Here is a 24,225-nt window from a genome sequence, read left to right as displayed (position 1 = left end):
AATATTTATAAAAAACTATTTTTATTTTTAACATTATTTTTATAACATAAATATAAAGTTTGTCATTAACCAATTTTATTATTGTGTAAACCACAAAAATATAGATTATTAACCACATATTTTATTTATAATTCATTAACCAAGTTTACTATTTCATTAACCAATAAAATATATAGTATTAACCAAATTCTGTCATTAAAATATGAAATACAAATTTCATTAAAAATTATATTATATTTTATATTTTAATGTCAGAATTTGGTTAGTACTATATATTTTATTGATTAATGAAATAGTAAATTTGGTTAATGAGTTATAAGTAAAATATGTAGTTAATAACCTATATTTTTGTGGTTAATACAATAATAAAATTGATTAATGATAAACTTTATATTTATATTATAAAAATAATTTTAAAAATAAAAATACTTTTTTATAAATATTTTTATTTATTTATTAAAAAAATAAAAACACTATTCACTGTATAAATACGGTGAATAATGTTTGGTGTAAGTTTGGGGTGTAAACTTGGTGTAGAAATGGCAATGCTCATGTTTTATTATCCTAGTATATCTACTAGCAAAAGAGAATATGATTTATTCTTGGGCTATATTTTATGGATAGTTTGTAAAGGTCCAAGGACAAAAAAAGGCATTTTTATGGTCGAGAAATCCTATTATAAGTGGAACTTGCACAGGAAAGAAAGAGAGGTTCAAAATCTTTGCAGAGAAGATAAAGAGCAAAAACTAGAGTTGCAATACTCATCTTCCGTCCCACATCAATTTTGAAGGAATACAATGCTGAGAGGTGTGAAACCCAATGTCACATGCAGTTGACATATTGCAAGTGATTGGAGTGTTTAAATTTATCATTTATATTTTCTTTGTTTATGATATATAACTTAAAATTTCAGTTTTTTGTATTGACTTTGTTCACTATGAGTTAAATCTCACTTGTTTGATAATATGAATGTTCGTGAAATAAAAGTATTTTGAAAATGAATTTGATCACCTTAGAGTTAGATACAAGTTTATTAGGTTGTAGTAATATTTAACTAATGGATTTCAAAGAGTAATATAGTAAAGTAGCGGGTAAACATACATTACATACTTAATCACTTTAGGTATAAAGGATTAAGACCACATGGGTATAAAGGATTAAGACCACATGGATAAACAAAGCAAGTTTGACTTGAAGTGTACTAATTCTATTGTGAAGCTTAGAAAAAAACTCTATAGTTACTTACTACATATTTTCACATTGTTGACAAATATCCCAAGGTTAATTTTACACTCACTCGATACACTCACTCGTAACGATACTACACGTCATATGCAAACACCATGCAGTCATGAAATGAAACAAACATTAACTAACATAATCTTGTATTCTATTTTAACCATTTTGTTATTACAATATAATTTTTATAATTTTAACCACGTGACACACATTGTTATTTTGTTACTAGCCCATGCTTTTATTTTACGAATCTCTCATATAAATTGTCAAAGTGTTTGATAAATTTTTTAAGAGATTAATAAATCTTCTTATCACATACTATTAATTTGATCGTGTATACTTGCACAAACATAAAATAATCGATAATAAACCTAAATTGTAATTAGCCAATATGTTCTCAATATATCATACATCATGACAATGTTATGTTTATATTCTAGTGAATATGTTTTTGGAATATTGTGTCTCATTCTTAAGGAATGTGGATCACCAATTCAATTGTTTTATAATGTGAAGTCTCGTTGGATATTCACGACTATATTTATCGCTAAGATATTATGAAATTCAATTTATTAAAGACACATCATTTTAGCTCATATTGAAGATACATATTTATTGATGTTTTAAAGATAATACTAAACTTAATTATTTAAGTCAAAAAAAATTTATTTAATTTTTTGTCTAACTTTTTCTCTTAAGTGTTCATGAGAAGAGATGTTTTTAATCACAATTATCATTGAAAATCATAAATTTCATAGGTTAATTGAAGTGAAATACATAATCTCTTGTAAACTACCACATGGATGTTCATAGATCTTTCTCATGTGATCAATATGATGTTCATCATGATATAAGCCAACCATCACTCATTCTCCAAACTATTGTGACAATAAAATTAAATTGAATATATCAACACTAAATGGGAATACACTATTGTCCAAAGAATCATACATGTTCTTCATAAAAAAGAATTATAAAATAAGTGTAAAGAAATGTTCTAATTATCTTAAATAACAAAAATCAATATGAGAAGAGTTCCATTCCTATATACTTAAAAAAAATACTTAGAATTTTTTTTAACCTTAACCAATCAATAAATAATATAACAAGGATGATCGACGACACCTTAAGAAGATCACAAAAATCATATGACAAAATAATATAATAACTATAATAAAATCACTTGCTCTCATGTTATACCCTAACCCCTAGATCTATATAATAGATCGTGTAACTTCCAAATATTTTGAGAGATTCAGAATGTGAATGTTCTCTCTTAACATATTTCAAGATGATACTTCGAGATGATTAACTATGTCTTCAAAGATTAAGTGAACCCTGGTATATTTTGTATAGACAACTTGACACAACAATTAAAAATTATTCATATAACATCAAATTAAAGTCTAAAACACTTGTATATATGAAAAGGAATTCAACACTTTCAAATCCAATAAAACTTAGGTGAACTATATTTTAGTTATCAAAGTGTTCATTATTCTAAGTTTTTCTCGATAATTTAAACACACTCCAATACCATATTATATTATATTAATGGATCAATCTTTGTAAACATGTTTTTTATAAATCAATCATATGATATACATTATAAATTGTAATTGTAATGTAACCCCAACCAAATAATTTATGTAACTTCACCAACTTCTTTTAAAATGTACAAATAATGTGAGAATTTCTAATTAATTAAAAGTCTAGTAAAACTAACAGAATATAAGATATACAATACTTTATGATTAACAAATTAAAAATTATTGTACTTGAAGAGAGAATATGAAAAAGAGAATAAAAAATAGAAAAGGAGAAATGGAAGCCTTGGTTCCATTTATAGTTTAAAAAAACGAAAAAAAAACAATTTTAGGTCACAAATAGATAAGAAAGGTGATGCATCACAAGTCACAATTATTTCTTAGTTAACCATCCAAAAAACTATTAACTCATTATGTTACATCACTAGCTTTCTTTAAAAAAATCTACTTTGACTGATAAATTTTATAGTATTTATTATTATTATTATAATTATTTTCATTAAAATAAAATTAAACTATTATCCAATTAAGGTTTTTAATATTAACTTTTAAAAAAAATCATCAAAGATTCTTATCGCATATAAAATAAAAAATTTAATTTTTTAAAAACTGGACCGATCATCAAATCGATAAGGATATTGAGTCACTGATTTATTGATTGAACCACTGGATCATTGATTAAACCGCATGATTAAACTAAATTAAATCAGATAATTCGATTGAATAAATTTACATGTCTATGTTATATTATAAAAAACATGGATAAATTATCCATCTTACTCGTAGAAATAAGATTTTGTCACATTTATTACTTTTTAAGTGATTTTTACTATTATTTTAAGTTTTTAATAATCTTATTGAAGATTAAATCAATAAAAAGTAAAAATATATGGGATAAAATTGTAATGAACAAAAATAATGAAAAACAAAATATAAGAAAAAATAGTGAGAAAGAAGAAAAAGAAAGTTTTTTTTAACACTTTCTTCTTATAAATAATATAACATCATACTTATAATGTTTAATATTATTTATAAAAATTAAAATAAGTTTTTTTTTTTCATTATTTTTGTTCATTTACAAATTTATCTCATATATATTTTCATTTTTTAAAATTTAATCTTCAATCAGATTACTAAATTTTAAAACAATAGTAAAAATCACTTAAAAAACAATAAATGTGACAAAATCTTATTTGTACAACTAAAATGAGTAATTTATCCATGTTTTTATAGGATAACATGTGCCTAACCTATAACAAAATTATATAGTTATTAAATCAGGCCAATCTGATGACTATTTTTGTAAAAAAATCACAACACTTTTAAAATTTTAAAATATTTTAATTTCACAATTTCTTTTTTTAATTCAAACTTTAAACATAGTTATGACACAACAAAATAGTATAAAATATAAAATAAATTTTGGACAAAATCTAATTGCAACATAAACGGAATAAATATAAAGAATTTAATTGATATACACTGACATTGTAATTTTTTTTTACACTGTCAGTTAATCACAACCACTGATATATTTGAAAGATTTGATTTTTATTTTAAACATTTAAAAAATAATACAAATGGATGATTGTGATGTATTGATAGTGTAAAACTTTTTACACTGACAGTGCATAACAATTAATCTCAAATATAAATTACAATTTTTAATAAATTAAATTTTAACGGGAAAAGTTGTTTCAAATAAATTTTATTTTAAAAATTATTAAAGCAATGTCATTTTGTTTGAGGAAAAATAACATATATTTAATCTTCTGATTTTTATGGATTTTAATAGGTTCTAACATGTTCCTACTAGTTAAATAGTTTACCCAATCCAATAATCATATCAAATCAATAATTTCTCCGATGAATCGGTTCAATTAGTTAACTCAGTCCAATATTTAAAACAAGTAAAACTCCCATTTAATAAAATATGAAGTCTACAAAAAAAAATTGTCTTGATTTTACCGAAGTAAAATATGTTGTGCGATTAAGCCTAAGGAGATTTACCACAACAATTGAAGTCATTCCTTACCCATTTTTGCAACTTTTAATGTACACTTCCACCACAAGACTTAAATTCTAAGCTCATCAAAATTTCATGTCACCTATAAGCAGCATTGTGCTAAATCTCCTTAACCTCAATTGCAAAAATAAATAAATATATAATTTGGTAAAAAAAGTTTAATGAGATACACTAACAACGTAAAACATTATCATTAAATAAAAATCAACAATTTATTTAATCAATTAAATAATTTTAAAATAAAAAATATGATTTGGCCGAATAGACACTTGTAATTACATAAACAATATTTTATATTTAATAATGCATATCTTATTACTTCACCATTAAAAAATAAATAGATGAGTTTTTAAAATAATAAAAAATGTAATGTAAGATGTTTTTGATGGTTAAGATTTAACCGAATAAAAATATACAAATATTTTATTAGAGAGAACCAAAATTCCCTATTTTATCATCCGATGAAATAGAGCGAGAAGATAAATAAAGATGAATGAAAACAAAAACAAAAATTAATATGAACAAATAAGGTATTTGATCTTATAACTTTTTTAAGTATTATTAAAAAAAATTATAAATCAAATTAATTATTTTTAATTGTTCAATAATTAATTGATTGATATTATAAAAGAAACTTCACATTGATTGTGTCTATAGTTAAAATATAAAAATTAATTATTTCTATTTATTAAATTTAAAATAGGATTAAATACACTTTACTTTTTCAATATAAGCGAATATTATTTTATTTTCTATATTTTTTTATGATTACTTCTTTGTAATGTTTACATTTTATTTTTTTTAATTTTTTGATGACACATCAATAATGAAATCTTCTAATTTTTAAATGGACTATCCACGTGTCATTTTTTATTTAATTATTAAAAATCTATGTGAAAATTTTAAATTTTATTTTTAATTATTTGTTAAATATTTTTTAGGAATGATAACTAAAAATTCACTCATATTTCATAGTGTTAAAGTGTTTATATTAATATTTTTTTTAAAAGACGTAAAAAAATAAAAAAAAAAATATATTTTTAAAAAATAAAATAAAATCTATGTGGAATTTAAAAATAAAATAAAATACCACGTGATCTCCCAATCAATAAATTTAAAGATTCCATAATTGTCATGTCATAAAAGGGTTAAAGAAGCATAATTTAAACATTATAAAATAGGAGTGGCAAAATGACACTGCGGCCAAATCCGCCAAATGAAATTGAGTTTAAAAGTCAAACCTGCCCCGCCAACGAGACGGGTTAGCGGATGACACGACGGACTCACCCATATATTTTATTTATTTATTTATTTATTGATTTTTTAGTAAATTAATAGATTTATTTTTAAATTTCAATTAAAATTTTCACATAGAATAATTTTTTATAAAGTATTTTTTAAATAATTTTTATTTAAAAAATATATATATTCATAAATAAATATATAAAATAGAACTATCAACAAGAATTCCAAAACTATAACTCATATATTAATCTTTAACCAACAAAAATAAATATTATAAATACTTGATAACTAGACCGACAAACCAATTTGCCTTTTTTTCTACTTAAGATTGAATGAACAAAATGAATACCTACCATTTTTTTCAGATGCGCGGGTGGTTCAATGGATCACGTCCCATTTTGCCATTTAATTATAAAGAATAATCAATTTCTTTTATTATATAACTAAATCGAATTTCGTTCCATGTTACATGGCTAATGTGTATGTAACCCTTTAAAAAAATATCTAAAAATAAGAATAATCAGAATAAAATATAAGTTTTAATAGAAGACTGGTACATCATAAATTGGATTTTTTTAAAATAACCAAATTTTTCAAAAAAAATTCAAAAATTACCAATTTTTCAAAAAAAATACCAAAATAATCAAGTTTGGTAGAGGATGCGTTAGATGAATTGGCGCACCCACATACCTTTAAGAGGAGGTGCCGGAAGCATTGGCGCACATGTATTGGGCCTCATGAAGAGACGCCAATGCTTGTGGCGCCTGCATTGGCCCTCCAAGAGGAGGCACCAATGCCTCTGGCGCCTGTGTGTGTTTTGTATGGTGGGTGTATGCGCCAATTCATCTGGCGCATACACCCCCTCCTAATATTTTTTTTTTAATTTTTTTAATTTTTTTTTAGTTATTTAATTTTTTTAAATATTTTTTATGTTTAATATTTAATATTTATTATTTAATACATAAGAAACAATAATTAAAAAAAATAAATTCATTAAATATATAATAATTGGTTACATTAGAAAGATCAAAAACCTAATGACCCGCCCGATTATAACGTCCCCCGGTTCCATATCCCGGTGCATTAGTTTGTCTCCGAGGTCTCCCACGATTTTCTTGAGGTGTTTGTGGTCTTTGGGTGCTGACCGGATCGAGCGATGGCTGGTTGGAAGGTCCGACGGAAGTTTCGACGGTATTTGACAGATGTGTCATCATTTGCTCACAATATCCGGAGGGACTCTGGCCAACAACGCTTCCGTAATGGAGTTCGGTGCTCATGTCATCGTAGTTAGGGCGTTGAGGTTGAGTGAATTGGGGACGGTATAGTTGCCCAAATTGGGCCATTGAGTCGTTTTGAAAATGAAGCAATGGTTCCTGGGGCGTACTATAGTTAAACAGTGGTTGAATGTTAATTGGTGGGGGGCTACGATGACGTGACCCATATGAATCATCTGGACAATTTTCAAGATGGAAACATTGCCCTCATATACACCAGATGGTACGTGTGCTGTTGGAAATAGAATATTTCACCGTCTCTTTTGGGCGTATCAACCGTGTATCATAGGTTTTTCTTTTTGTAAACCAATTATACAAATTGATGGTACATGGTTGTATGGAAAATACAAAGGAACGTTACTGATGACAGTGACACAAGATGGGAACATCAATATTTTTCCGATCGCCTTTGCCCTAGTTGAAGGGGAGACTGCTGAGGGATGGAGTTTTTTCCTAAGAAATCTCTGATTGCACGTTGCACCTCAGCCTAACTTGTGTTTGATCTCTGATAGACACCCCTCAATCATCAGTGCATATAATAACATTGACAATGGCTAGCACAATCCTCCTTCGACACATGTGTTTTGTATTAGACATATTGCTCAGAATTTCATGCGGGAAATCAAAGATAAGACGTTGCGGAAGAAGGTTATCGATGCAGGTTACGCATTATCAGAACCTTCTTTCAAACACTACCACGGGGAAATAAGATTGTCGAACGAAGATGCGGTTTGGTGGATCAATAGTATTCCGTTGGAGAAGTGGACTAGGGCATACGACAACGGTCAGCGTTGGGGCCACATGACAGCAAATCTTGTGGAATCAATGAACTCTGTCTTCAAAGGCATCCGTAACCTACCAATAACTGCTTTGGTGCAAGCTATATATTTCAGGCTAGGGGCGTTGTTTGAAACCAGACGCTCAAAATGGAGTTTCGTGTTGCAATCTGGACAGTTGTTCAGTGATGCTTCAATGAAATTCATCAGACATGAAGCTGCCAAAGCAAACACACACGTGATTACGGTATTTGACCGAACTAAAGGTTGGTTTAGTGTTGCCGAGTCTATGGATCACAATGAGGGCATGCCGATGGGAAAATACAGAGTCAAACTAGATAGAGGTTGGTGCGACTGCGGAAGGTTCCAAGCCTTTCATACACCCTGCTCCCATGTCATTGCGGCGTGCTCAAAGCTTCGAAAGGATCCATACTACTTGCTCTCTGAAGTTTACAAAGTTGCCAGCCTTTCAAATGTTTATAAAATTATTTTTTCGGTAGTGGCAAAAGAGGATTATTGGCCAGAATATCAAGGGGACATCGTCTGGCACAACGAAGTTATGAGAAGGAAGAAAAAGGGTCGCCCTAACAGCACCTGGATTCGAACCGAAATGGATACGGCGAACAAAATGGTTAGACTATGTAGTTCATGCCGTCAACCAGGTCACAATCGTAATAACTGTCCTAATGTTGGAACGAGCACAACAAGATAAATTTTCAGATGTACCTCTGTTGCTATATATGGAAAACTAAATTTATTTCAAAGTACCTTTGTTGCAATATATGAAAAACTAAATTTACTTCATAGTAGACGTTTGTGACGAAAAGACAGTTGTTCATAAAAAATAACACAAACAAGTAAAACAACTAAAATACAAAAACTATGCGATTACAACCATCAAAACAATTTGAACATGTAATGCATCATCCTACGAGCGTCTTGGTCGGTCTTAATATCCACCCGTTCGCGCACTTCTCCATTTTGGTTAAACGTGGACACAAGTCATTGTATTCTTCTAATTCGTTCACCCTCTCCAATTTCTCCCTCTAACCAACTGTACAACGTCCGATTAAGACGTTCAAACGTATTTGTGTTCCAAAGTCGAACCTGTATCGGAGTCGCAACGGTAGAAAATATTACATCAGCATTTCGTTTCTGAATGTATGCAGACATTGTTGAAACAAAGAAAATTGAAATTAATGGTTGAACTAAACTAGGAGATGAATTTGAGTGAAAATAATTGTATGCAAGGCGTGGTATTTATAGAGACGGAATATTTATTGGACAAAACACGTGGGCGCCAGTTGAATTGGCGCCCACATGACCATTACAATCAGGCGCCACAACCATTGGCGCCCAACACACAAAACACACACAGGCGCCAGATGCATTGGCGCCTCCTCTTGGAGGGCCATGCAGGCGCCACAAGCATTGTCGCCTCTTCATGAGGTCCAATGCATGTGCGCCAATGCATCTGGCGCCTCCTCTTACTGGTTTGGGGGTGCGCTAATTCATCTGACGCATCCTCTACAAACTTGATTATTTTGATATTTTTTTGAAAAATTGATTATTTTCGATTTTTTTTTGAAAAATTTGGTTATTTTAAAAAAAAATTCTCATAAATTAGAAAGAAAAAAAAAGAAAGAAAAGAAAATATATTTTATTTTATAAGAAAAGCAAAAGGGGTCCAATGAAGAGTGGAAAGTATATATAAAAATAAATAGATTACAATTTGCGAAAAGTGAAAATTCGGTGGAAGTGATGAGATGAGACTGAGAATGGACGAAAGGAGGCGTGGAGGGTGCAGACGGCGCATAGTAGCAACCAAGAGTGACACTAACAATGGTGACAAAAACCCCAATCTCAACACCAACAGCGTCATCAAGAAGCTTCAATCACGCGAGATTTCTTCAAAACCTCACCGTGCTTTTGTTGCTGCTACTGCTCCACATAGATTCCAGAACATGCGTTTGACTCATCAATTTGATACTCATGACGCTAAACACCGTTCTTCTCCTAAACCTTTTTTGCCGTTCTTGATGAAAAGGACCAAGGTTGTTGAGATCGTTGCTGCTAAGAATGTTGTCTTTGCTCTTGCTCATTCTGGTCTTTGTGCTGCTTTTAGTAGAGGTCAGTTTCCTTTTTTGCCCTTTTGTGATTTTTTTTTGCTAATCTTTATGATTGTAGAAAAACTAGTATGTATGGATTGTTAATGATTATTACTTTTCTGTTAGGGATCTTCATATTTGTTGAAACACTAGGACTTTTAATTTTATGCTTGTATTGTATGTATGATTTGCCATTACTCATTACCATATATGAGGGTTTTTGTTTTTATTATTTAGGTGAATAATTTTAGGTTATCGAATTTGGATTCTCCGTAGTTGTGTCGTGGGGATATTGATTTTTGGTGTGGTTATCGATTTTTAGATGATGAAGGTCATCTGGTTAGTATACCTATATGTATTTTAAAGTTGATTTGGTGAAGTCAAGATACTACGAAGCCGATTTTGTTGTTTGATCATCGTGAAATCCCTTGAATGGAAAATTTTCTTGTAGGGAATTTGGATCTGTTGTTGTTCATCGTCTACATATTAGTCATTGCCATTTGTGTAGAAACTAATGTGGTCAAATATTGGTCGTGGTGGATATGTTAGCAGGTTTTATGCTCTCTGCCATGGCCAAATATGTACTGGATGGCAGTGCCACGGTGCCATGTGCCGATGTGGCGGTGCTTAAATCGGGCATTATTGTGGGATTTTTGGCTCTCTGCCATCAGTCACTGATAACACTGATAGTAACTATGATTTGCTTATTTAGTTATTTTTGTATATGAATTGCCATTGCTCATTATCTGAATGGGTTATTTTCATTTTCTATGAATCACAAACAAAGCTAATAATTTGAGAAAAATTAATCGAATATAATCTCATGTGTCGGTGTAGACACCGGGCACATCTTCAATTAAAAGTGTTGTGCTTAAGACTCATTTGATATAAACCATTACTTTTGATTTTTGTATGTTTGAATTTTATTTCCCATTCTCCATATGTTAATTACTGTCTTTGCCTTGTTTCTATAAAAGCCATGCCTTTTGATTTTTTATATATGAATTGTCATTGCTTATTACTAGTTTGTTAGTCATTGTCAAATCAAATTTGTATGCAAAATGTTTACTTTTTATGTTGTGTATGGTTTATCATTTAGTTTAGATTTGGTTCACCACAAATGGTTGAAATCTCGCATTCCTAAAAAGAACTTAATCTTTGGTGTATTTTATCCATGCAGAAACAAATGAGAGGATTTGCTTTATGAATGTTAGCCCTGACGAAGTTATCCGCAGTCTCTTCTATAACAAGAACAATGAATCACTTATTACAGTGTCTGTTTATGCTTCAGAAAATTTCAGTTCTCTGAAATGCAGATCTACAAGGATTGAGTGCGTGCATTCTGTGCCTGCACATTCATATTATTTCGTTTCTCCGTGTACATCGTATGTTACTATGTTACTTACATATTCATTCATTTCTGTTCCTAGATACATAAGGAGGGCTGAGCCTGATGCTGGTTTTCCTCTTTTCCAGTCCGAGTCTTTAAAATGGCCTGGATTTGTGGAATTTGATGATGTTAATGCAAAGGTTCTAACATACTCTGCGCAAGATAGGTACTTTCCTTCACTCTTTCTCTTTCTATTCCACTTCTACCGTACATGTTTTCCACCTGTTATTCCACTTCTACTGTACATGTTTTCCACATGTTATTCTATCTTACTTGCTTCTATCCAATGGTAACAGTATATACAAGATCTTTGACCTTAAAAACTACACTATGCTATACTCAATTTCAGATAGGAATGTTCAAGAGATCAAGATCAGGTACTTTCTCTTTTTTGGATTAACTTTCTGCTTCACAGTTCCGGTATCTGCAGAAACCCCATTTTAGTAAATAAATTATTTTAAGTTTTGAGAATAATCATTGCTGTACTTTGCATTGCACCCGCACACACATCACATAAAAAAAGATATTCTTTGAGAAGTTGAGGTGCTGCCTGAGTAGGTCATGGATGGATTTTCGATTAGTGAATGTGACAAAAGGTTTTTCATATTAAATGATTTTGAGCAGGTTTTGTTGAGAAAGAAAACTGGCTGGAGACAAAAGGCTCTGGGGAAATAGGCTAAGGTTGAGAATTGGTTATACATGTTTTGTTTTGGGACATTTTGTGCATTCAATAATCAATAGTTATACTACTATTTTTCTCGTTCCAATTTCCTGTCTCTTTCTCTTGTACCAGACAACATCATAATATCTTCTATTTCTTACATATTTCTCACCTCTTTTTCTTTTCTCACTTGCTTCCTCACTCCATTCTCTCTTCTTACATTCTTCTCTTAACCACTCAAAGCCTAAGGATTTGTTTAATGAGAAAATTTATCTAGACTTTTCATTGAAATTTTGGTGGACTAAAACTTTGGAAAAGGCTTCTTTCCTTGAAAAACCATTTGAAGAAGAGGAAATACCGATGACTGTTTGGGGTATGTGTATATATAAGGAGTTAAGGTAAAAAAGATAAAAAATCTCGTGCATTATTAGAATTTGAGTAACCTTATGATAGGGTCGGTTGGGGTTTGATGGATTAGCTTTTAGCAGAAGGGGTGTACTATTAGAAGTTGCATTTCAGGATTTATTGTGTGGGACCATTTCATAGTTTTCAACGGAGAGCCAAAACCTTGATTTCATAATTGCATATTTGCTAGGTAAAGGAGATCCTTTATCACAGGTTTTGTGGCTGGACATCCTTAGTTGTCTTATTTCCAGAGTAATAGCAATTAGCAAGCAGGTCTATTAGAGCATCCACGATGAAATCATAAGGGTTTGTAGTCTCATTTGTGATCTGATGATGGCACCAAAATGATGTGGGTTATGCTGTATATAAGATTTTTTAAGCTTTCCTCTGAGTTTATCGTTAATATGTTCAAAAAGTAGTAGGAGCTGTATTACTTAATGAGTCGGGTGGTCTGTAGTTGCTTTAAGAAGGAAGAAGGATTGAGTTTGGGTGTTGACAATATGGTCCTTAAGAATGTTTCTCTAGCAGGCAACTAGCTTTGACATTTTTCTTAGGAACTTCATTTCCTCTAGCACAGTGCTGTCAAATATCAGAATTTAATCAAACCACTATTTTCTGTTATCTGCAATTGACAGCACTAGCACTGCTTTAGCATCAGGTTATCTGGCGTAAGTATCTGTTGACCTAAATGGGTGGGATGCAAATACAGAACCCAAGCTTCTCATTTAGTTTATGGAAATTGATCTCACATTTTATACTACTGCAGTACTAAGCCACTGCTTTCCTAAAGATAGGCAGTGGTTCTCATCTCATATTATCTTTTGGAAGATTTTCTTCTTTGGTTTTTGCTCAACTTTATTACTAGGTAGTTAATGGTGACGATTAGCGCCTCCATCGAGCCTGCCGTGATGGCGAAGGCATGGGTGTGGATTATGGGTGTCACTGCCACTGCCACTGCCACAGAAGAGATCACTTATGGTGGTGTTGAGCGCGTCGCATTTGGCCGCCACATAAGAGACCGCTAATGACATGTAGCTTAGCACAATGCATTTGTCACAGCCTTCTCTTCTGCGATATTGATCACTAAACAAAAACCCCCGTTTGCTTAAAATCTAAAACATTGTAGGGGTATTTTTGGGTTTTTGCGTGTGAACTCTTGGGTATCTAGGATAGACTACATACAATTTGTTGTAATTCCCAATTCACTCAATGAGTTTATTATCATCTAATTCTTGTGTCTCTTGGTCTCTTGATCCTTCTTTCTAGGCTGTCTTCTTGATCCTTGAAAAATAATTCTTGTGTTTGGACGTAATTGTTTAATAGAGTTGATATCAATGAGCTGTAATACGTTTGTAGGCATATTGGGCAACACAACACTCATAATGTGTGTTATGTTTGGTGATAACATAAGATCCTTCTAGTTATTTCTTTATCGAATTATTTGATTAGCATTTTTGAAGAAGTGGGCCATAAGTCCTTGGACCAATTTATAATCCATGTTACACTTGTGCATTTGGTTGGAGCTTGATGTTTTCATCTTTAAGAAGATTGGTTTCTACTTTATGTAAAACACATGTTCTTTACATGGAGATTTTCTTCTTCTCTCATTGTTGTTTTGTATTTTATGGAGTATAATCTCTTATCTTCAATTCTGTTTGAAATCTTCTTTTTGTTGTTTTAATTGCTTTCTTCTTTTGTTACTTGAGCTCTTCTCAAAATCACTTTTTGTTACAGTCCTGGCATCATGTTATTAATACTCAATAGAGCAAGTGGTCACATTCCACTCAAGATTATATCCATTGAGGACGGCACAGTTCTCAAAGCATTCAATCATCTACTTCATCGGAATAAAAAGGTGGACTTCATAGAGCAATTCAATGAAAAGCTTCTAGTCAAGCAGGAAAATGAAAACCTTCAGATACTTGATGTAAGGCTTCATTTCACCTTTTCTTTCAAAATTAGTTTATATCTGTAATTTTGTCTTTTCTTTTATATAAATGTTTTTTCTAATGTCACTTTTAAAGTGATTTTCAAGTTTGTTTGTGTAATATTTTTTATTTTTGTAGGTACGGAGTTCTGAGCTGATGGAGGTAAATAAAACTCAGTTCATGACTCCATCAGCATTTATCTTTCTATATGAGAATCAGTTATTCCTCACTTTCAGAAATCGAACAGTTTCTGTTTGGAACTTCCGCGGGGAACTTGTTACATCATTCGAGGATCATCTGTTATGGCATCCGGACTGCAACACAAACAACATATACATAACAAGTGATCAGGATCTGATTATCTCTTACTGCAAGGCTGACTCTGAAGATCAATGGATGGAACCCAATGGTGATTGTCGAGATTTCATTAGTATTTAATTTCTGAATGCAGTAATCATAAATAGCTTTTAATTTCAATTGTAATTTATTTCTTGATGCAGCTGGTTCCATCAATGTGAGCCACATCTTGACGGGGAAATGTGTGGCCAAAATTAATGCTGCAAATTGCAGCACAAAGGTGGACGATTGCAATAATACTTGCAGCTGCAAACACATTGATTCATCCCAAATAACGAGCTCAGTTGCAGAGGCCTTGGAGGACATAACTGCCCTCTTTTATGATGAAGACCGGAACGAGATATATACTGGTAACAGACATGGTCTTGTTCATGTATGGTCCAACTAATGAAGAAAAAGAAAAGTTTTTTTGTCTTCTCCGGTTTCATGGACCAAGGAATAGAACCCTCGTGCTGGGGTTTGTCCCTTTGCTGATGTGTAGTTTCTGCGGTGGATCAATGTCTCTACTGTCTAAACAACCTCAGCATTGTAAGATTATTTGTCCATGATATTGACATCTAGAATCCTGCAGTTTGTGCAGTCAGTTATAGAGTGATTTTGTCGAGGGAATTTTTTTAAACTTATGCATGCTTTTCTTTTGCTCTTAGGTCTTTTAGAGGTTTGGATTTGTAGATAGTTTATGTATAGTGCTGCAGACGAAACATCTTACTTGTATTATTACTTGTGAAGTTATTAACGGTGGAGATTTAATCTCCGATTCACCTGGTGGTTGTGATTAGTTCATTGTTGTTTTTGTCCGGTGGTTCTGATTACTTTCGAAGCAGTCATCTTCATAGGGCAACTATCTTCTATGGAGAATCTCCACCATTGAAATAGTAATGTAGTATGGAATTTCCGATTCACCTGGTGGTTGTGATTAAGTTCATTGTTACATTCCATCATTTCATGATCAACATATGGAGTGTTTAGATCAGTATTGAGAGGCATTTTTATGAATTTTATCAAAAACAAAAGACAATGATGCAGGAAAAAATGAGTTTTCATATTTAGAGTTCAACTATTGTCATTTCTACATGACGTCAAAATTTTTAATTAGGCGGGACTGTATTTTGCAGTATGAATATTTTGACAAATTTTCATTTTTTATTAGACGGGATTGTTTTACAAAGGGAATCTAATGTTTCATGCTTAATTGTGTATTGGTTGTAGTGTAGACGCACTGTTATAATTTTCAGTGAAAGTCTAAGATTTTAAAGTGGGATTTTATTAGGTGCACTCTAGATGCACCGATGGGAACATGAAGATGAATAGATTTTAAGATTATTAATTTAATTAAAAATAAAAAGTAAGGGTAAATATGGAAAAGTGTAATTTTTTCACCATTTAAATGAATATATAATCATTTTCTTAAAGGATGAGTTTTTTTTATATATATAAAACCGAAGAGATAATATGTTTTAGTTACTATATCGTCCACTTACGTCATGAATTTTGAAATTATGTTCCAATTGATGATTAGTAAAATCATATTCAATACCACCATTATTTTAAATTAAAAATAAATACAGTGAAGATTCTGAAGGAGAATAGCGATCCAAAACGCTGCGAAATTTTCTCTTTTCGTGATCCTTACAAATGAGCATGATACAAATGAGCATGATTAGTGATAGAATCGTTACTTCTTGTGATGATTGAAACCTTTGATGCAGATCTACGGAGCGATCACGAACGTTGAACGATGACAACGCCTCTACTCAGTCCACAAGAACGGATTCCTTCAATCTCAGTGCTAGCCGCTACGAATGAAGGATTTGAGTGAGAAAGAGAGAGAAACGAAACTGCAGTTCCTCTAATGCTTCTGCACAAGGGTTCTATTTATAGAACCACTTGTGTGGGCTACAAGTTAAAAAGCCCACTTAAGTGTATGTGGCCCATATCTTATAATATGCCAAAATCACTTAAGCGCGCGGTACCTTACCATATTTCGTATTCTACTTAAGTATACCATACCTTATGATGTTCTACAATTCACTTAAGTGCATCGTACCTTACGGTGTTCCTTAGTTACTCTATCTCTCATCAATCCGTCCTTTTGTGTGTGACCCTATAGGTTTTCGCGGCATTACAATTATATTAAATCACGTATTTAACGTAACAAACAATGAGTGGTATCTAGCAACACATCACTGCTACCCAAGACACGAAAATGTCATGTGATCTAACAAATTCTTTTGTGATAATACTTATGTGTACAATTACTCTTTTGCCCTTATGTCTATATTTAACACAAGGCATAGACCGTGTCATCCTTGTCCAGTTCAATATTGGGCCCAAAGACATTTATCCTGTTACGCAGGATAGACAAATTCCATCTAGGTCACTCATGTTCCTTAGCATGCTTCGTGGAGTACCCATCAACTGTCTTTATGGTCATCCAGTTACGGACAACGTTTGATCAGCAATAAGGCACTCGACTCTACATCTAGGGTCCATAGTGGTTTCAGGTCGAAAGGTGGTATACACCATTATCACCATGAGAATAACTTATGACACTTTGCATAACATTCTATATAGTATTCTCATAGCGGGTCAATCCAGTATAAATATTACTCTTAACATTCATACCTATGTTTAAGACTTGATAACTCCTTATCCATGATCCATGAGATATGCTCATCAATCTATATACATAATAGTCTTAATGCTTTAATGTTATCCCACTTCACAATAAAGCTCAACTACAGATACTTTAAGAATAGTGTCCTTATGTTTAATGTGATCTCATGATTAAGTCACACTTGATACATTAAACAGACTAACTATTTTAGGGACTTTATTAAACAAACATGATAAAGAAAAAGTCTTTTATTATTAATAAATAATTCGATACAAGTACCAAAAGTATTGGCCTCTAGGGCTTACACCAACAATCTCCCACTAGCACTAAAGCCAATCAGGCATACCCCTAATGCCCATAGATCTAGTATGACCATCATGCTTCTACTGCGCAAGAGGTTTTGTCAGTGGGTCAGCAATATTGTCAAGTGTAGGTACTCTGCATATTTTCACATATCCTCTATCTATTATCTCTCGAATGAGGTGATAACGCCTAAGTATGCGTTTGGATCGTTGGTGAGATCTAGGCTCCATAGCTTGTGCGATAGCACCATTGTTATCACAATAGAGACCAATGGGATCCATAATGCTAGGAACTATGCCAAGTTCACTAATGAACTTTTTGATCCAAACAACTTCTTTTGCTGCACTTGAGGCAACAATATACTCGGCCTCGATTGTAGAATCAACAACTGTATCTTGCTTTGAACTTTTCCAGCTCACAGCGCCACCGTTTAAGCAAAACACATAACCAGATTGCGATCTAAAGTCATTCTTATCTGTCTGGAAGCTAGCATCGGTGTATCCAATTACAGCCAGCTCTTCCTGACCTCCATATATCAAGAATGAGTCCTTAGTCCTTCTCAAATACTTAAGGATATTCTTGACAACTACCCAATGAGCATCACCAGGATCAGATTGGTACCTACTCGTTGCACTTAAAGCATACAAGACATCTGGTCGAGTACATAACATGGCATACATGATAGATCCTATTGCAGATGCATATGAAATCTTATTCATGCGATCCATTTCTTCCTTAGTTGAAGGGGATTGTGTTTTTGATAGACACATGCCATGTTGCATAGGTATGAATCCTTTCTTGGAATCATGCATATTAAAGCGTCTCAACACTTTGTCTATGTATGTACTCTTACTTAGGCCAAGTAGTTTTTGTGATCTATCTGCCATATTTCATAATCATGATATGCAGCGATAACAAGTAAAATTCGAACAAATTTAAGCATTGCAACTGGTGAAAAGGTTTCATCATAGTCAACCCCATGAATTTATTTATATTCTTTTGCAACCAGTCTTGCTTTATAGGTATGTACCTTACCATCCATGTCAGTCTTCTTTTTGAAGACCCACTTGCATCCTATAGGGTTAACTCAGGAGGCTCTACCAAGGTCCAAACCTGGTTTGTGTACATGGAATCCATTTCATATTTCATGGCTTCTAGCCACTTCTCAGACTCGGGACCAGTTATGGCCTCTTGGTAGGTCACAGACTCATCTTGATTCATGAGTAATACACCACGTTGATCAGTTATGAGATATCCATATCTCTCAGGTAGGTGACGTATTCTGCTTGACCTACGCTGTTCTTGTTCTACTTGAGCAGGTTGCTCTTCCACAACTACTTGTTTTTCCTGCTCTAATTCCTCCATAGGTGTATCAATGCTTTGTGATTCTTGAATTTCTTCAAGCTCTACTTTCCTCCCACTGATTCCTTTGGAAATAAAATCCTTTTCTAGGAAAACTCCAGTTCGAGCGACAATCACTTTGCCCTCAGAAGGATCGTAGAAGTAATACCCTCTTGTTTCTTTAGGATACCCCATAAATAAGCATTTGTCAGATTTGGGCTCAAGCTTAGTTGAAATTTGTCGTTTCACATAAACTTCGCAACCCCAAATCTTCATGTAAGACATATGTGGTTTCTTACCACTCCATATCTCATATGGTGTCTTCTCAACCTTTTTGGATGGAACACGGTTAAGTGTGTAAGCTGTTGTCAATAGTGCATGTCCCCAAAAGGAGTTTGGAAGATCGGCGTGACTCATCATGGATCGGACCATGTCTAACAGGGTTCGATTTCTTCTCTCAGATACACCATTCCATTGGGGTGTTCCAGGAGGAGTAAGTTGGGATAGGATCCCACACTCTTTCAGATGGTCATCAAACTCTAGGCTTAAATACTCACCACCTCGATCTGATCGAAGAGTTTTAATATTCTTACCTAGTTGGTTTTGTACTTCATTCTTGAATTCCTTGAACTTTTCAAAGGACTCTGATTTGTGTTTCATTAAATACACATAACCATATCTACTGAAATCATCAGTAAATGTGATTAAGTATTGAAAACCTCCTCTGGCTGGTATGTTTAGTGGTCCACACACATCAGTATGTATGAGGGCCAAAAGATCATTAGCTCTCTCACCTTTTTCTATGAATGGAGACTTTGTCATCTTTCCAATTAAACAAGATTTGCATGTCTCATATGATTCATAATCAAAAGAGTCCAAGAGTCCATCTTTATGGAGTTTGGGAATGCGTTTCTCATTTATGTGGCCTAATCGACAATGGCAAAGGTAAGTTGGATTTAACTCATTAGGTTTCATTTTTTTAGTATTAATGTTATAAATAGGCATTTCAAGATCAAGGACATATAGTCAATTGTTCATTTGTGCAGTAGCATAGAATATATCATTCAAATAAATTGAGCAACAATTGTTCTTTATTATAAATGAAAAACCAAACTTGTCCAAACAAGAAACGAAAATAATATTCCTGCTAATTGCAGGTACATAATAACAGTTCTCTAACTGAATTATTAAATCACTAGGTAAAGTCAATACATAAGTTCCTACGGCTAAAGCAACAACCTTTGCTCCATTGCCAACTCGTAGGTCAACTTCACCTTTTGCCAAATCTCTACTCCTTTTTAGCCCCTGCACATTGGTACAAATGTGAGAACCGCATCCAGTATCTAATACCCATGATGCAGAAGTAGATAAATTAATTTCAATAACAAAAATACCTGAAGTTGAAGTCTCTACTCCATTCTTCTTATCTTCCAGGTGCTTTGGGCAGTTTCTCTTCCAGTGTCCGGTCTTAACGTAATGGAAGCAGGTGCCTTCCTTTGTGTAAGACCCCAATTTTGGGCCCTAAGATCCCTCATGGCCCATATCATACCATATCATGGCCTCAAGGATCATTGCATGCCCTAGTTTCCCTCCTAGTGGGTAGGTTGCCTTGTGAGTTGATTCTTGATCACCAAGCATACTTTGCATTTGTATATCTTTGCCTTTCATATGCTTATCATTCCAAGGTACAAAAATATTGTCAGTTTAACCTTGTTGCTTGCAGTTGAAGCAATCATCAGCAATTAGGTCAAAGTCAGTCATTGGTCAGTCAAAGCAGTGGATGGTGGCCATTCTTGCAGAATTTGGGCACCATGATCAATAATCAAGAGTTCATATAACTTGGGACATCATTTGGAATCAAGTTCTCAAGGAATTAGGGTTTGGAATTCATCAGAAGTGGTTCAATCATGCAAAACCCTAGAAAAGTCAACAGAAAGTCAAACTTGGTCAACTGTGGATTTAATCAATGATTTGATGGATGGAATTGATTTGAAGGAGCTCATTCATGTCCATACAAGCCTCATATATCATGCCAAACCTCATCATGGAAGAATTTGAGGTCAAACAGAAAATTTCCAGAAATAGAAACTTGGCCTATAATTCAAATTTGCCAAAAATAGTAACTTCTTGATCCTAAACTTACATCATGATACAAGCTTCAAATGAATTTTTGCCCAACATGAAAGTTGAAGATCTTGTTCTCCCATTTCCAAAAAGTCCAAGAACACCCAAATCCCATGTGTGGTTGGCAAGATATGATCAATTCATTTTCACAAAATTTTGAACTTCAAAGGGCCATATCTCATGAACCACTTGGCCAATTTTGGTGGGGTTTTTTTCCTACAATCTCTATTTGTTCCCCTCTTTCCAAAAATGCATTCATCATTCATCAAAACCACACCATGCAAAATGGCATTTTTGGACTTGTCTAATTAAAATTCAAGTGTGGAAAAAAGTTGACTTTTTGATTTAGCAATTTTTACTCACTTTGGCCAATTGGAACTTGTTGGAAATGTTGTTTAAAACTTGTTTGAGGCCCAAACTCGGCCAGAATGCACACCCCATGTGCAAGTGGATGAAAACTTAGCAAATGGCAAAACCACTTCATTTGTGATAAACATGATTAACATTGGTTTAGCCAAGTTAAAACAGAGATATATAACTTCATTTTCTGCAATTGTAACCCTAGTTGCAGCCTGATATCACACAGAAACTCTCATTCTCTCTCAATTTGCATTTTTCACAAATTGCAATTTCTGCTCAAAAACTTCAAAGGACACGAGCAACCCTTTGTATTTTCATCATCTACCAACAATCTTGAGCTTGTTTGGAGCCCTGTTTCCTTGCTGTAACATCATTTCATGCTGCTGCTACACGAAGTCACAACAATGGTGAAAGTCGATCTGAGTGTTTCCAAGCCTTGCTGAGCTAAAATGCTTCAAGTATACATCAACATCAACCATCAGCTTCATCTGTTTGAGCTTACATCTCCAAAACAACAACTGTTTTTCAAGTTTCTTCACAACCAAGTAAATTTTCGAATCTCATATTTCATTAAATTATGCCATGCTTCTTATAGATCCTTGCATGCTGATTCTTTTGAGCTTTGAATCGTGTTAAATGGTTACATATTGAGAGAGAAATCTGACTTTAAAGTTCTATGTTCAAACTTGTTTTTGTTGATTACTCTTTTGTGAGCTCGAATTGATGATAATGGTTGCTGGATTTGTGCTATTCATACTTTGATGACCACGATGGTATAATCAATTTCTGTTTCTGGGTGAATTTTTTTTGCTCGATTGTTGAAGATGATGAAGCCATACTGTAGTTATGATAAACCCTAGTTTCTAAGCGTGCCCAGATTTCTGTTGATCTTGCTGGATCGTGTTTTATTGGTTGGCTTTTGTTTGTTGCATGCACGTACTGTTCCATTAACATGAAACCAATGGCTGGCCAACACCTCACTAAGTGAAACGGTGCGTTTCACTTAGTGACCACCAGAATTACCAATATGCCACGCCTGTATTTAATATCTAGCTTAATTCATATTATTTTTTCATGTTTATTTCAATTGATGCATCATTTTGTAAAAATCATAACATCTCCATTTTAATTCCAAAATTCATGAAACTTTTTTCATCATAATCACATGAATGTCTATTATTTTATCATGATTTTTAATGATTTTTTGGATGGCTGGATTTTTAATGGTATTAGGGTTCTTGACATGTATGCATATTTCATACCTTTTGCCAATTCTTTTGTGAAATTGTGATGATGTATCCAATGACCCTGAAATTTTTTGTGGTTAATCTACACTCATTCATGTCTGTTTTGATGTAGAGTTTTTGAATTTATCATGTTTGGTTGTTGAGATATGATTTTTTGAAGTAGGGTGTGACAATTTGTGTCACACCAATGCTATGCAATTTCATGATTTTCTTTAACATGCTTCTTGACTTCCAATTGACCTCAAATTTTGCATGAACCTTCTCTTATGTGTCTAGTTGACTTGTGATTTTTCCTGGAATTAATTATGCCATTTCCTAATTGTTTGAGATTTTTCTCCCCTGTCTATTCAAATGTTGACTTTGTGTGACACATCTAGCCATTCCATTTGGGAAATTCTCATATCTTATTGGATGATCATGAAATTTTACATGTGCATACTAGACATCTTAAGCTTTGCATTGGTGTTGATCCCATTCATTTCTCATCTGTTTTCATTTAGTTATGATTTTTTGAAGTTGACACATGTTTGTTTGACTTCTTTGTGCATACTTGAAATTGTCTTGACTTTCTGATTTTAATTGACCATCTTCCCATGATCCAATTGAGCTGAAATTTTATATGCATGTCATGTTATGGATTGTGGTTGACCATGAATTATTTGGTGATTTTTGGAATTGATTATGTTTGGTTTTGAGCTAAGTCTTGCTGTTGACTTCTATGAGCTCTCATTTGCCATGCTTTGACTTCTTTTGTTTATGAAATGATGATGATGCATGATATGAACATGAAATCAATTGGGTTGGCTTTTTAAATGTTTGAACTTGATTTTGGTTGACTTTCCTTTGCTGTTTTGACTTTCTCATTCATTTTTGACCCTAGGCTTGTCCTAGGGGTCTCCTGGCTTATGTTTGAGTTCATTGTTTCAGGTTGAGCTACAAATGCTTCAAAGAAACTTTTTGCAAGTTGATTAAGCTTGATTATATATCATGTGCTAAACTCTTTGTATTGTAGGTGGTTTGACTCATATGATTTGAGTCTTGTGCTTTGCACACTTGTTTCTCTGTGTTGACTGTTTCCCAATTCCTTTTGATTTAAACTTTTGAACTGTGTACTGATTTGTTTGACTATTTCAGGTACCATTAGTTGCTTAAGTTCTTTGAACTTGCTTTGCTTTGCTATTTAGCAATTTGCTTTGAGGTATAATTCCTTTTTCTTCATGTAGTCTGGAAGACCTGGCCTGTTACTTGGCCAGGCAACTGTCTGAAGTCCTCCTTAA

At 33.0% G+C, this 24,225-nt stretch overlaps 1 protein-coding gene across 2 annotated transcripts; it reads left to right on the top strand.

The window, feature by feature from the left end:
* The first annotated feature begins 9,830 nt into the window (after nt 1–9,830).
* LOC127127248 (uncharacterized) lies at nt 9,831–15,734 on the top strand. Of its 2 annotated transcripts, none has more exons than XM_051056382.1 (7): nt 9,831–10,237; nt 11,396–11,546; nt 11,646–11,771; nt 11,902–11,982; nt 14,406–14,598; nt 14,738–14,761; nt 14,836–15,008. In XM_051056382.1, exons 1-7 carry the CDS (start codon nt 9,874–9,876, stop codon nt 14,944–14,946), a joined length of 1,050 nt encoding a protein of 349 aa, XP_050912339.1. In that variant the 5' UTR covers nt 9,831–9,873; the 3' UTR covers nt 14,947–15,008. The 2 variants fall into 2 exon arrangements, with proteins under 2 accessions (XP_050912339.1, XP_050912338.1); XM_051056381.1 differs by adding an exon at nt 15,100–15,734 and having other exon boundaries at nt 9,833–10,237; nt 14,738–15,008.
* Nucleotides 15,735–24,225: the final 8,491 nt, after the last annotated feature.

The sequence above is a fragment of the Lathyrus oleraceus genome, chromosome 3 (assembly GCF_024323335.1).
Source record: "Lathyrus oleraceus cultivar Zhongwan6 chromosome 3, CAAS_Psat_ZW6_1.0, whole genome shotgun sequence".
Lineage (NCBI taxonomy): Eukaryota > Viridiplantae > Streptophyta > Magnoliopsida > Fabales > Fabaceae > Lathyrus > Lathyrus oleraceus.
Note: the sequence above shows the minus strand (reverse complement) of the source record. Positions and strands in the feature narration are given on the sequence as shown.

Coding starts and splice junctions, on each gene's coding strand:
- LOC127127248 (XM_051056381.1), top strand. CDS start 9,874: ATGAGACTGAGAATGGACGAAAGGAGGCGTGGAGGGTGCAGACGGCGC. Junction 11,983..14,405: donor GTTCAAGAGATCAAGATCAG/GTACTTTCTCTT, acceptor TTTTTGTTACAG/TCCTGGCATCATGTTATTAA. Junction 14,599..14,737: donor AAAACCTTCAGATACTTGAT/GTAAGGCTTCAT, acceptor TTATTTTTGTAG/GTACGGAGTTCTGAGCTGAT.